Raw genomic sequence first — 15,224 nt, 5'->3', positions numbered from 1 at the left:
TTGTAGAACTTTCATCATCTTCTTCGTCGATGTCATCTTTATTAATTCCAATGACGCTTTCAATAATTTCTTTCACACCTTTAAGATGGGAAGTCATGTTGTGTGTATGATTTGTTTGTATTAACCTAAAGTATTTTGATCTTGTTTATATAAAAAAAAATATTTTTAATGTCTATAAAGAGATATATTGAACACAAGAAACATAATAAGGTGGGAGATTGAAGGTTTATTTCAAATTGGGCTATTCATTTGATATATAGTACATGCATTGTATACAATAATTAAGTGGAAGCTTAAATGTATTTGTAAACTAAGTACTTTACTATAAATTAATAAAATATTAATTAATATATAAATTATTAATTATTAATTTATCGATTAATTAATAACTCTTTTAATTAATAAATTTTGGTCGTCCCAAATCTATTATTTTATAGAGTTTTTACTGATGTAAATTATAAAATAATTAATAAAAATAGAATTATTGATATATATATATATATATATATATATATATATATATATATATATATATATATATATATATATATATATATATATATATATAATTATTTATAAAAACACATTCAATAGAATTAAAAATAAAATAAAAACCTATTCCTGAAACGTAAAGAGCTTTGTGGTGAGCATAGATAGCCTATTCCTTGAAATGAAAAACAATTCTGAATAATTAACTTTTCATATTTTATTTAAAAATTTTATAATTATGTATGCATTTATTAAATCGTTTAATATATATATATATATATATATATATATATATATAATATATATATATATATATTCAATAAAAAAATAATTAAAAAAAAAGACTTTCGATAATAATTATATCCATATCCATTAACTTACCATCGAGTTTATGAGATAACCCGACTCAATTATAAATTTTGTCTCATATAAATATTAAAATTAGTTCCATCTCTTGACCCAATGTTATATGTTCATAAAAGTTCAAGTTGAATTTAAAATATAAAACCTTATTAGTCTGGTTGATTAGAGTGTTATAATGGTTAGAGGATAATATAATATATTTGTAAGATATTATCACAATATTATAAATTGTGATAATATCAATATTATATTATTTAATTTTCTTATATGTCAATTATAATGTCTATATAATTAGTGGTGGAGAAAATTACCGATATTAAAGATATTTCGAAAATACTGTACTGTAATATATCAAAAATATCGACTTTTAAAGTATACCGAAAAAATGTAAGGTATAATACCGATACCGTAATTATTGGTACGGTAAAGGTATGAGATTTTTAAAATTTTGGTATATCGATATAACAAAATACCGAAATAATATTTATAAGTTAATATATATATAAATATATATATATATACTACTTATAAGGAAATAATTAAATAGATTTGAAATTAATTTAATTATAGAAATATAATTTTTGAATAATATTAAAATATAATTATACTGAAATATTATTCAATATATGTAATCTCTACCTTACTGATGGGATTGATTTTTTTTAAAATTAATATATTTTTTTAGGTATCAAATGTATAATACTGATACCGTACCAAAAATAAGGTATACCGAAATTAAGGTAAGGTAAATATATGAATTTTTGTATACCGAAATTAAAGTTTATCGAAACAAGGTATACCGAAATTAAGGTAAGGTAAAGGTATGCATTTTTTGCATACCGAAATTTTAGGTAAGGTATAAGGTATAAGGTATGGATAAAATATTAAGGTATACCGTACCGACACACCCATATATATAATAGACATAATATATATAACCATGAATAACAATAACAATATAATTTTTCTCTCTTTAGTTTTACATGATATTAGAGTCAGGTTATCGTTCTTAAGTCAATCAAGTGATAGTCTTCTGCTGCCTCTATCAATGCCTCTATCAATGGTTACCTTAACCATTGATGGAGGGCTCTAATAATTTATTCTTATATTTTTAATAATGTTTTTTTCTTTTTAGATATTTATATTGGTTTTGATTTGGTTATTGTGGGTTGTTGATTTTGTTGATTTTTGGAAGACTTTGAGAATCTTCATTTTGGTTTTGGTTGTTATTGAGAATAGTGAGTTAATTTTGGTTTGGTTTTCCCTAAGTTTGTAAAGTTTGGTTTGATTGGTTTTGGTTTGGTTGTCGTGAGTTGTTGATTTCAATTTGGTTTTTTTGAGAAGTTTGTGAAACTTGGTTTGATTGGTTTTGGTTGTTAATTTGGTTGGTCTGAATCGAATAAGAGCTGTTGGTGGATGGTCAATGGATTAGGCAGAAAAGAGAAGTGAAGGAAGAGAAGAAGATTAAGAATTATGTGTAATTTCTTATTATTCGCGCTTTCGTATTCTAATTGTCAAACTCTCAATGTTTATTATAGTTGCATCGCGAGTTTGAGTGTGGATGTTAGAGTATAATATAATATATTTGTAAGATATATTATCACAATATTATAAATTGTGATAATATTAATATTATATTATTTAGTCTCATTATATGTTAATTATAATATATATAATAGACATAATATATGTGACCATGAATAACAATAACAATATAATCTTCCTCAATTTAATTTTCCAATAATTATATTGTCAGCTTAAATTTAACTATTTCCAGTTTATGGGTATCAATCCATGAAATGATCCAAATTAATTTCAATTTTAGACCCGATATACCAAATATCTTTAAATAAATATTTTGAAATTAATCATTATATATATACTTGTTGCTTTTGAACCGATGATCACACAAGTGTCTAGCCTTTCTTTCATAGTGCACGTCTATATTAGAGTGGAATCCAATACTTTTCCACCCCTCCCCTCCTCGAGAATCAATCCCAATTCCAGTGATGTGATGTCGCGCCAAAAATGATAGCCATGGTTACAAGAACAGCCTATATGTATGCACATAAAGCATAGTATCAAAGTCAAAAGCTAGCTAGGGAGGGATAAAGGAAGAAGGTTTCACGGTTTGTTTGTTTGCTTACAGCGATAGTACATGAAACATATCCTGGCTTCTCTCTGTAGTCAATTCTCCTGCTGCAAAGTATAAAAATTGCTCCAAGATACCAGGGGATTCCAAAAAGGAAGAAGCCAACTATGAACCTACAAGGGATACAAAAAGATGATGATGATGAAGAAGAAGAAGAAAGAAGAAGAAAATGGTTACATACAAGAACCATCCCATTCCAATGCCACAGCAAGGAAGGCGTCTCTTCACTGGGTGTCCTGGGATTGGAGAAGGATCAACATTTTCAGCATATGTTTCAAAAGGTTCTGTAATCACTGATCAATTATTCATACAACTACTTAGTCAGAATCTATTTCAGCTCATAGCAATTTAAAAAAATAGTGTTGACCTAAGGTTATACACCATTTCAACAATTCTACTGATGAGTTATCGAGGAGATGAAGCATCTGGGTGCTAATTAGTTACAAGAACAGAAAGACATACACGATCTGCAAAGTGTTCAATAGATACTTATAATAGAGGGAAGAGAGTGGCATGACGACCTGGAAATGCCTGAACACCATAATCATAGTACGGCGGTGGTGGCGGAAAGGTTCCTGGAGGCGGAAATGGTTTAGGGAAATCGATAGTCGACTGAGGAGGATAATTACCCACTCCCTGGAAAGTACCGTAGTACACCTGCGAAGGCGGCTGTTCGTTAGGAGGATTACTGCCAGTGGCGAATCCTCGATCTTTCCCCTCCTCCTCTTCGGACATTTTTCTTCCTCAGAATTCTCTTACAAGTCTTGAAAGTCTTCTCTTCTTCTTACTTCAACTATAATTGTTACGCGTATTAATTACTTGACAATTAAGGGATTGAAGAAAGTCTACTACTTCCTTTTCACAGGGGAGAATGATTCTTAGTCGACAAAGCCAGCCCCTGGTAGCTATTATTATACAGAGAGGAAGAAGTATATAAATAATGCAAAGGTTTTGACTAAGGCCCTGTTCTCTTTGGGTTATTTGAAAAACTCAAACAAAATTAATTTTCCAATCAATCATTTCTCAATAATCACATTATTTATTTCATTAATCATAATACTAAAATATCCTATATTTTAAATTATTATTTTTTATTTTATTTATATATATCAATACATTTTAAGTCATTTTACCAAAAATAATCATCACTTTCTCAAAATCATCACCAATAATTATTATTTTCTCCCTCTAAATTATTTAAAAACCCCAATTCGAACAAGCCCTGAGCCCAAAACAACGTGAGACACATTAACACCCTTCTATTAAGAATTTGACAATTATAATTTGGTTTCGGGTTTCCAATCCCATATCAAAAATTTTACGAGTTTTGATAAGTAGTTGATCCGAGATGGTATTTGTTTCACGTGTCTTCTAACTGATAAGATTCTATCCAAAAATTAATATACAAAATTAAATATATAACATTACTAATATTTTTATTAAATTTTATATTTTATAAGAGTTTTAATTTTATTTAATAATAGTATATATTTTAATATATCACAATATATATTATATAAAAACAGAACAAAATGTAGTAACGAAATGATACGCATTCTCTCCGTTTTAACCTTCTGTTACGGTCTGCTCACCAAAACCTCGGTTCTAAAATATTTGCAGCACCCGTTTCTCGGGCCTAGTGTGCATATGGGCTAGTTTATGTTTTTAATTGAATAATTCTGTTTTGTTTTCTTTCTCTCTTATTTCTCTTAAACCGAATTCTATTATTTTGGAAGTAGTTGTAACTGAATACTCTTGGATAATTCAGCATCTTTAAATGCTGATGCCCACCCCACTTTTTGGGGCTATGAATTGAATCTTTTGAAAGTTGTGCTCTAAGTTATTCTCCCGGTCTTGGACGCCTATCTTGGACTACTAGGTGTAATCTAGTAGTATTTCTCTTATCACCTTCGGCTTTTCTCTCCTTAACCTCGAATTCTCTTCTCATTCTATGTCCGCTGCGCTTGAGTGTTGAATTCCACCATCGGCCCCGATCATCAAGAACTCATTTCTTGAATTAAAGAACTCGAAAGACTCGGTTATAGTTTAAAGCTTAACACATTCATACCTCAATTCTCCCCTTAAAGATGTTACATATTCTTTTACACATTTTTTTTTAATTTAAACTAAATTGATAATTAAACTTTGAAACATACCTTTAGATAAGATGATACATAATAAATAAAAATTGATAGTATAGCAAGACAAGGCCAATTGTTGAGGTTTGATTAGGGTATCTATCGATCTATCTGTTTCATAGTTTCATTTCGGGTATACCGTACACGCACCATCCATTTCCAACAATTTCTTCCAACATATGCAAAGTTTTTGTTTCCATTTCTCGACACCACCATCAGACGGATCATCGATGTCCACATACCCCTTTTCGGAGCATAACCATAACATACCATTTTCTTCACAGCCCAGTTCACATCTTCAACCAGACCTTGACTACACAGCCCATTGATCAACAACTTAAACGAGTCATAACTTGGCCTTCCTCCTGTAGACATCATCCTATCCATAAAATCCTTAGCTTCCACAAACTTCTTTCCCTCAAGCAATTCATACAACACCTCCTGATAAGTTGCCTCATTTGGTTCACACCCTTTAAATCTCATTCTCCTTAAAAGCTCAACTCCTTCTTCCACTTTCCCTCCCTGTTTCCTCCTCATCCCCAAATCAGAATATTGTAAGCAATGGTGTCCAGTTCAATTCCCTCTTTCTCCATCCTCTCAAACAACCCAAATGCGTTCTAACAAACCGTGCATAAGGGTTGAGAATGTTCTCACATTTGGCTTGCAATGTTGTTTAGGAAATTCGTCGAGCAGGTGGAGTGCACCATTCAGGTCACCACATCCGCATAGCCCTTTGATTAGGATGTTCAAACAACATGCATCAATTTCAACTCCTAATTTCGAAGCACCCATATAGACCTCATAGACAATATCGAATTGCTTGGTGGAAACAAGTAAATTAAGCACGAAATTGAAGGTTTTCACAGTTGGCCAACATTTGTAATTTGGCATATGGAAGAGGGTCTCAATTGCTCGGTTTATTCGGCCAGCTAGATGACCGTATATCTTGATGACATGGTAGAAGAAATCATTGGAAAGCCTGCAACTTCTTTCGATCTTGATTCTCTGCATTAACTGTTCAATGGCGTCAAAATGTATGGCATGTGCTAGCTTATTGATGTCTGATGTATAGACGGCTTCAGTCTGTCTGTAGTCCTTCCGCTTGGAGATTTCATGGAAGGCGGAAATTGCTAAAGTTGGATCTTCAAGGGTTTAGAAAATCTTAACAACTTCGTTAGAGCTTAAACTCAAGATGCAGATACTGTCACATTATCACTTCAAACAAACAAACAAACAGTTATATATATAAAAAAAAAAAAAATTCAAATTTCAAATTCAAAATAATATTTTGTATTTTATCAAAAAAAAAAATTATGATTTTCTATAACTATTTATATATTTATGAATTTTACAAATTAAACCCTAATAAATTTTTGAACTCACTCACTAAAAAATATTTATGATAAATTAATTAGAGATTAATAATTTATACCTATAAAAAAAACAAATTAAACTTTATAAACCCGAAAAACCCGTGTGAACTCGGAATGGCTCGAGTTTCAATAATTTCAACATTATTTTGCATGTTAGACATCTAGTTAAATTAAAACATTATTTTAAATTTTTTTAGTAATTCCTACTGCTTTTAAATTAACTATTAAAAAAATAATTTAGATTAAAAATTTTAATAATATAGGACGTGCAATAATCAAATAATAATTTGATTTTATAAAATTTGTTATTTAAATAATTAAAAATAATTAATTTAAAAAATTATTTATTTAAAGATAGAGTTGACAATTAATTTATAAAAATCAATAAAAATAAAAATAAAAATGTATGTACAAACGTATTTTTCACCAAATTTCGTTTTATTTTGAGTTTGGTCATACTTGTGAAAAGGTTTTCAAACTTCATCCTCTGTATCTATTTAAAAAGGCTTCTATTTTATCAATTTGAATTTTAAAATCGTATATATGTATAGATAAACAAATTAGCCTGGTACGGAGGGCGGAGCAAGTAAGAAGCTCCATGTTCGAATTCATGGATGGATTTTGTTTTCTTCTTTTCTTTTTTTGTTTATTTATTTTTTTACAGCAGATCCCTATTCAGCCAGCTAGCAATACAAAACCAAACCAAACCAAAATTTAGTTATTCAAATAGACCTGAAGACCAAACACACATATAGGGATGAATCTATGTAAGGATCGGGTGGGCTAAAACCCATCCCTGAAGAAAAAAAAAATAAAAAATTTTTACGGTAGAAATATAACATTACCCTTAATTTCTTAAAAAATTTAATATAGTTCATTATTTTTTTATCTAATTATTAAAAAATGATAAACTTTACTTTTATATATTTGTTTTTTTCAAAATTGTTTCGTTATTATTTAAAGCCCATCCTAAATTTTTTTAAGCCCACCCCAGTTTGAAATTTTGGGTCCGTCCCTGCACACATATCAATACAATTAACATTTCATTCTAACGGTATCAAATCACATATTACAGAGTTAACTGTAGCCAAGAAGCAAGGTATTAAAATAGATTCATAACCTATGTTTCAAACCATCACGACAATGTTTGTTAAATTTGATCAACTGCTATATACAATTATAGAATCATATAGGAATCAATCAAAGCCATTAAGATGCCACATGAACGAAGAAACATTTCATTTATAATAAAACTTGAAAAAACTCTTGGGAAATCACGAAAACGTTAACACAGTATGCATGAGCTCATCCCAACTCGTTTGAAACATCATAAGAATCGTTTTCAAACAATCGAATCTAAGAATGGTGAATTCATGTTCTGAAAATTCGGGTCTTATTTGTGCATTTCTGACTTAAGATGAATCATCCCAAAGGCTCAAGCCAAAATAATTCTTTCTCTTTTGTAGGATATTCATTTGGAAGGTGTCATGCCATTTTTTCAGATATCCTACATAGGCCAAGTGATCGATTGGTCTGTCCACAGTGAAGTCAACTTCTATGTAGTTGTAGCTGAATTGTTTGAACATGCTATGGGTGTAATAACAAGTAACTCATTCCAATCCTAAAAGTACAATCATGGGCTTTTCATCCATAATAAACGTCATTTTCTTATTGGGGTACTAGGGCAGGATTTCCCTAATCATCATTGCTTTGTACAAGCGGTCTCGACATGGCTTTCTTCATTATTCGATATTGAAGGATGGGGACATTATGCCATTGGGAATTACTAGCAGCAAACGTTTGAATTTTACGATGAGCCAAATGTAGAGAATTAGGGTGGGCCCCTTTTGCTCATGGTATAAGATATGCATTAGTTGTTTAGGCCCATTAGTGTTTCCGCTAGAATAACACATGAGGGGTCATTGTTGCCCTTTCGCATATGGTATGCTACCTCCAAGATTCTTGAGGAGGGCTTACGATTTACTGGTACTAGGAAGAAGTGGGCTAGTAAGATCGTCGTCATCATCATGGATGATCCTAGAGTTAAAGGAATTTCTTCATTCCTTATTTCCATCTTTGTCCATGTTTGGAAGTCGACGTACATCCTTGCGAGGATAATATCGGATGTTACTTTAAAGTATCTGTACTCCTCCTATAAGAGCTTCCTTAAGGACATTGATTTTATAAATAACTTCAAATGTAGAACATTCTTGTTGTCCGTCATGAGAATAACTTGAAACTCCTCTATGATTGGGAACATAGACCTTTTACCCATTAAGTAAGTTTATTTTACAATGCTCCACCTTTGTTGAATTTTCTTTATGAAATTGAAGTTTCCTCAAAGTTTAAGAATCTCATGATTGGAATGAGACCATAGGACCGATAATGCTACCCATTAGCGTGAAAACTATCAATCCACGGAACCAGCTCAACATTCGTCAGCATGGACATTGTCTGTGATTTGAATTTCAAAACATTTTGAAATATGCGTTTTTTTTTAAGAAGGAACATGTTTGAGATGCTCACTTAGACTATACATGCATACACATAATACATATATAGTAGTCACATAAGGGGTTGTAGTGACGAGGTTTTGGCTTTTTGGCACGTCAAACAACTAACTTGGTGATAGTAACCAGGTTTTTTGTTCTAAGTGGAATCATAAGAGAATTTCATTTACCTATAGTGGAGGGGTAAAATCGCCGCCATAAAGTATGAAATATTTACTCCAAAATGCATGCGTCCTATCGGACGACTCATCGCCAAAGGGTGGGTTGATCCCGTGTGATAAGAAAAATTAAGTAAGTTAATTTTTCAAAACCGGCCATACATTACAAGTTTTGAATATTTATTCTAAATAATCAAAAAGGGAGAAATTGATAAGAAAAATTAAGTAAAGTTAATTTTTGGAACTGGCTAGAAAAACTAAACAATTGTTAACTTTCATGTGCAGGTGCAGATCAAATCGTATGAACCGGCTGGAGCCTCATGAACCGGTTGCTGAAACATTTCAAAGAAAATCAGTTCCAAGTGATCATGTCAAGATCAGAGGAACCGGTTTTTACTATCTCAAGTGACCGGCCAGCAAAGATAAAGTTCACTTTCCAGCCGGACTATATTATGTAAGAGACAAAACCGGATACTTCAATCTGCAGAGATGACGTATGATGACGAAATAGACGTGTCTCGAAGAGATAAAAGAAGATTAGATCCGATCGGAAGCATGCGAGGAAAGCAATGATGATTTACTGATCCAATGTTGACAACCGGAAGGTGCATGCCTGACACGTGTCCGAATCTGCAAACCAGCAACGTCACATTTTCCTGAGGTATCCTTGCATGCTTGCCAAGTGTTGAGAAAGGTGAAACGTGCAAGTAACCTTCCTGCACCGGCGTAATGCTGATCAACCAATCCCACGGAGAGAGAAGAATGTGACCGTTGGGATCTCATCTACTATAAAAGGAAGATGAAGCGTCCTCATTAAATGCGAATCACATCCATCTGAGAAAAGCAATAAGTTACAAAAATCTTAGAGAGATAAACTTTTACGATCCAAACCCGGTGTGTTATAAACCGGAAGCTTTCTGTGTGTTCTTTGTGTTGTGTTATTGTATTACATCAAAAGTGAGTTGGTGTAACCGGCGAGTAGCGAGTTGGGCTCGACCGGCATTGTAATTGTTGTAACTTTGAAAGTTAGTGGAGATCCTTCTCATAATTTGAGAAGAAGGGGTGACGTAGGAGGGTTTGCTCCGAACATCCATAAAAAAATATTGTCTCGTGTCATTTCCTTCATTTCACTGCTTACTCAATTAACCTAACCAAAATCAATCTTACTCCGAAAACCGGTCCACTCATATCTTTAAAACCGACTCCTTCTAAACATCATCTAAGTCGCATACGTTGCTTCAGACTGAAACAGACATTTCCGCCCTTGAACCCGGTTCAAGAGTCTGTGACAGTTTGTGTAGTGCTGAGAACGGTTATAGTCTCTAACCGGACTATCACCAAAGTGTTGTGTGTGTTGTAAGAGGCCACCCTTCCCGAAACCGGAAACACCCCGGTCCTCCAAGGGCGTCCCCGATCCTAACAAGTGGTATCAGAGCGAGGTTCTTAGCACTCAAGCAACCAAAGAAGATGGGAAGCATGACCCACATCGACAAGCCACCAATGCTAAACAGTGAAGCGTTTAGCAGTTGGAAGAAACAGATGTATTTACATCTGATCACGTTAGATGATGAGATGAGCCGAGTCTTGAAAGAGGGACCGATCAAGATCAACAAGGAGTTAGACCAATGGACAAATGAAGATCGAAGACGGAGTAACCTGGACAACCATTGCATGAGGCACATCTACAGGGCTATAGATGATAACACCTTGAACAAGATCTCAGACTGCGATAGTGCAAAGGAAGTCTGGGAAACGATCATTCAGATCCATGAGGGAAACGAAAGAACAAAGGAGAATAAAATCTTGGTGGCTACACAGAAATATGAAAACATCAGGATGAAACCGGGAGAAAACATGAAGGAATTCAGTAACCGGTTCACCAGTGTGGTCAACGAGCTTCAAACACTCGGAAAGAAGTATGACAACCGAGAAGTAATCATCAAAGCCTTAAGATCACTGCCGAGCACTTGGGATATCAAGACCATGGTGATGAGGGAATCAAGCACCCTAGGGCAGATGAAGTTGCATGATGTGTTTGAGGATCTAAAAGCCTACGAGTTCGAGATTAAGTCTCGGATCGAAGATGAAGCATCCACATCAACCGCAACCAGAGCTTTGGTTACATCGGTGGAACCGGCGGTCCAAGTATCAACCGTTCCAGCTCCAGTCAAAAGCGCTGATCAGATCAGTGAAGATGTGATGGCGATGCTAGCTCAGAAATTTGGGAGATTCATGAAGAAGAGCCAGTCACCATCTAACAACGATTTTAATTATAATTATGTAGATAAATCAAATAAAAGATGCTATAACTGTGACGGTTTTGGACATTTCAGGTCAGAATGCAGAAAACCAAGGAGAGACGATAGAAAATCGGAAGGAAACTATCAAGGCAACAACTATCAAGGCAACCGGTACCAGGGTAACAACTACCAAGGGAACAACTACCGGAGAAATGATAACCAACGGAACGACTACCGGAGAAACGATGAGCAGCATGCTGACGAAGGGAAGGAGATTCAGAAGGCACTCATTGCATCCGACGGTGGATGAAGAAAGAGTGGGCGTACTCCGACAACGAAGACAATGAAGAAAGAGTAACCTGTTTCATGGCAAACGACGAAGAGGTATTTGATTTCTCTTCTGACGAGTTTACTAAAGAAGATTTGATTTCTTCACTCAACGAAATGGTCGCTGAGTTCAGAAACATATCTGCATACATACCGACTCCGGTAGAATATAAAACCGTAGAGTTAAATAATGTCTCTGTTAAAACATGTGAAACCGCAATGTATGAACCGGATCAACTATTCTCAAATAATGAGAAGACAGTTCAACCGGTAACTGAAACCGATGAGCGAGCACTGTATGTTACGGCTGTGTGGGAGAGATCTCGTCAAGCCGTAAAACAAATGTGTAATTATAAAAAACACCCTAAATGTAGGTTTGGTATCGGTTACGAACCAAACAAACAAAACGAATCAAAACAACCTAACGGAATGAAACTCACGAAAGACAATCTTCCATTCATAAGATTTGTCAAGACTTCAACAACCGAAAATGACTTAAAACCGGAAGAAGAACTTAAATATGTAAGTCCGACTGAATCGGAAAACTGGCTTCATCCTGAGAGAAGGAAAGTCAACCGGAAACGAAACAAAACAAAAAATCTCGGTCTCAAGGAAACTCATCACAACATAAGGCATTCTTAAGCAACAATCAAGAAGTTAAGCCAAACATTATAAGAACAGATACCGGGAAAGTGATCCGACTCATTCAAGTCTGGATCCCAAAGGGACTAATTAACCATGGACCCAACTGAATGTGGGTACCAAAAAGGTGTAAATAATTTTCTTTTGCAGGATAGGAGAAGCAACCAGCTAAAGAACTCGGAATGGTATCTGGACAGTGGATGTTCAAGACATATGACCGGCAACGAAGAGCTACTAACCGACATCAAATATGAAACCGGAGCAATCATAACCTTCGGTGACAACTCGAAAGGTAAAACCGTGGGCAAGGGTAAGATTGTCCATGGTAACCTATCCATAAATAATGTATTGCTGGTAGAAGAACTGCGTTTTAATTTGTTAAGTATAAGTCAAATGTGTGATGTGGGCTATAAAGTTGAATTTCATAAAAACGCATGTTTAGTTAAGAATCAGCAAAATGATATCCTTTTAACCGGTAACCGAATGGGAAATATTTACAAAGTTAATTGGAAAACTGATTTTGAAAAATCTGTGTGCATGATAGCCGGAAATGATCCAAACTAGCATTGGCATAAATGGCTAAACCATTTGAATTTCAAAACAATTAACTTCATATGTTCCAAAGAACTAATTCACGGTTTTCCAAATGTTAAGTTTTCAAAAGACAAAGTATGTGCTGCATGTCAAATGGGCAAACAAATAAAGTCATCTTTCAAAAAAAAGGAAACTATCAATCTGAACGGTGTTTAGAACTTTTGCATATGGATTTGTTTGGTCCGGTTAAAGTAACCAGTTTAGGAGGCATGCATTATATTATGGTAGTTATCGATGACTACTCTAAATTTACTTGGGTAACATTTCTAGCTTCTAAAAATCAAGCAACTCCAAACCTGATCAAACTGATTTTAAGAATACAAAATGAAAAATCTATTCGAGTAAAACAAAATCAGAAGTGATAGAGGAACTGAGTTTATAAACAGCAATTTAACAACTTTTCTTGATGATTCCGGTATTAGACACGAGTTGTCTAGTTCCAGAACTCCTCAACAAAACAGCCTGGCTGAGAGAAGAAACCGAACTCTCAAGGAAGCCGCAAGGTCAATGATAGCTGATTCGGGCATTGCTCAAAAGTTTTGGGCTGAAGCTATCAACACCGCATGCTATACACAAAACCGATCTTTAGTAACTAAACGCTTTTCCAAAACTCCTTTTAAAATATACTATGATCGAATTCCAAGCATACGGTATTTCCGAATTTTCGGTAGCAAATGTTTTGTTCACAACAACGGCAAGAATTACTTGACCGCTTTTGATGCTAAATCCGATGAGGGAATGATGTTGGGATATTCAGCTGTAAGTAAAGCCTACAGAATATACAATACTAGGACTTTAACAGTTGAAGAAACCGCCCACGTTGTTTTCGATGAATCGGTTGAACGAAACACTGCATTACCCTTCGACCTTCACAACAGAATGGAAAACTTCAATATCTATTCTGATGATGAAGACGAGGTTCCGGTTTTTAGACGATTTGTCAATGACCAAGCGGTTGATGCTGAACCTCAGCCTGTTCAAGCTGCTTTACCGCAGAAAGTTGACTCTTCAGTTTCTACTGAAGAAATCGGTCGGTCTGACTCTGTTCAACCTACCGATCAGTCTAACCTTGATCATCCAACCGAAAGCTTGATAGAAATGTCTCGGATAAACCTCAGAAGGAACAAAAATCATCCTCTTGAACTAGTAATAGGTAACATATCCTCACCCGTCCGAACTAGGCAACAAAATTTGGAACACTATGAAAACTCAGCTTTCATATCACAAATTGAGCCGAAAAAGGTGGATGAAGCATTGTCAGATCCCGATTGGATACTAGCAATGCAAGAGGAATTAAACGAGTTTGAGAGAAATAAAGTCTGGTACCTAGTTCCTAGACCGAAAAATAAACCGGTTATAGGAACACGATGGGTATTAAGAAATAAACTCAATGAAGACGGTTTAGTTACGAGGAACAAAGCCCGGTTAGTGGCTCAAGGCTATAAATAGGAAGAAGGCATTGATTTTGAAGAATCATTTTCCCTTATAGCTAGACTTGAGGCCATTAGAATATTTTTAGCATATGCAGCTTTTAAAAATTTCAAAGTCTTTCAAATGGATGTTAAAAGTGCTTTTCTAAACGGTAAAGTAATAAAGAGGTATATGTTAATCAACCTCCAGGTTTCAAAAATCCAGAACACGAAAATCATGTCTACCGGCTGAACAAAGCCCTTTACGGTTTGAAACAAGCTCCAAGAGCTTGGTACAACACATTAACACAATTCTTATTTGATCACAAATTCACAATAGATTCAGTTGACAAAACAATTTTCAAATTTGAGAGAAAGGAACAAATATTACTCGTTCAAATTTATGTCGATGATATTATCTTCGGATCAACCGATCCAAAGTTATGTGATAAGTTTTCAAAGATGATGACTGACAGAATTCAAATGAGCATGATGGGAGAACTGAGTTTCTTCCTAGGACTTCAGGTTAAGCAGATTGAAGCCGGAACCTTCATAAGCCAACCGAAGTATACAGCCGAACTATTGAAGAAATTTGGAATGGATACATACGCTGAAGCGGCTAACCCAATGAGCTCTTCTGTGAAGTTAGACAAAGATGAGGATGGTCAAGTCATTGACATCACAGCATATCAAGGAATGATTGGATCATTGCTCTATCTAACAGCCAGCCGACCTGACATTTTGTTTGCGGTTGGGGTATGCGGAAGATTCCAAGCCAATCCAAAGCAATCTCATTATACTGCGGCCAAAAGAATATTAAAATATCTGA

At 34.3% G+C, this 15,224-nt stretch overlaps 1 protein-coding gene and 1 pseudogene across 1 annotated transcript; both read right to left on the bottom strand.

Moving 5' to 3' along the window:
• Positions 1–2,785: 2,785 nt before the first annotated feature.
• Positions 2,786–3,739, bottom strand: LOC124939291 (60S ribosomal protein L18a-like protein). Its single transcript, XM_047479777.1, has 4 exons — positions 3,526–3,739; positions 3,186–3,297; positions 3,000–3,117; positions 2,786–2,906 (listed from the first exon to the last, which is right to left on the bottom strand). Exons 1-4 carry the CDS (start codon positions 3,737–3,739, stop codon positions 2,844–2,846), a joined length of 507 nt encoding a protein of 168 aa, XP_047335733.1. The 3' UTR covers positions 2,786–2,843.
• A 1,409-nt stretch (positions 3,740–5,148) lies between these two features.
• On the bottom strand, positions 5,149–8,619 carry LOC124939290 (annotated as a pseudogene).
• Positions 8,620–15,224: the final 6,605 nt, after the last annotated feature.

This window comes from Impatiens glandulifera, chromosome 5 (assembly GCF_907164915.1).
Source record: "Impatiens glandulifera chromosome 5, dImpGla2.1, whole genome shotgun sequence".
In the NCBI taxonomy this organism is placed as follows: Eukaryota; Viridiplantae; Streptophyta; class Magnoliopsida; order Ericales; family Balsaminaceae; genus Impatiens; species Impatiens glandulifera.
The sequence above is the reverse complement of the archived record's forward strand: the minus strand, read 5'-3'. Positions and strand labels throughout refer to the sequence as shown.

What these genes read in the sequence shown, in the direction of transcription:
- LOC124939291 (XM_047479777.1), bottom strand. Translation starts at nt 3,739, where the DNA reads ATGTCCGAAGAGGAGGAGGGGAAAGATCGAGGATTCGCCACTGGCAGT. An exon ending in ATTGGAATGGGATGGTTCTT is followed by an intron (nt 3,118 to 3,185) that starts GTATGTAACCAT and finishes TATCCCTTGTAG; the next exon opens with GTTCATAGTTGGCTTCTTCC. An exon ending in ATGTTTCATGTACTATCGCT is followed by an intron (nt 2,907 to 2,999) that starts GTAAGCAAACAA and finishes GCATACATATAG; the next exon opens with GCTGTTCTTGTAACCATGGC.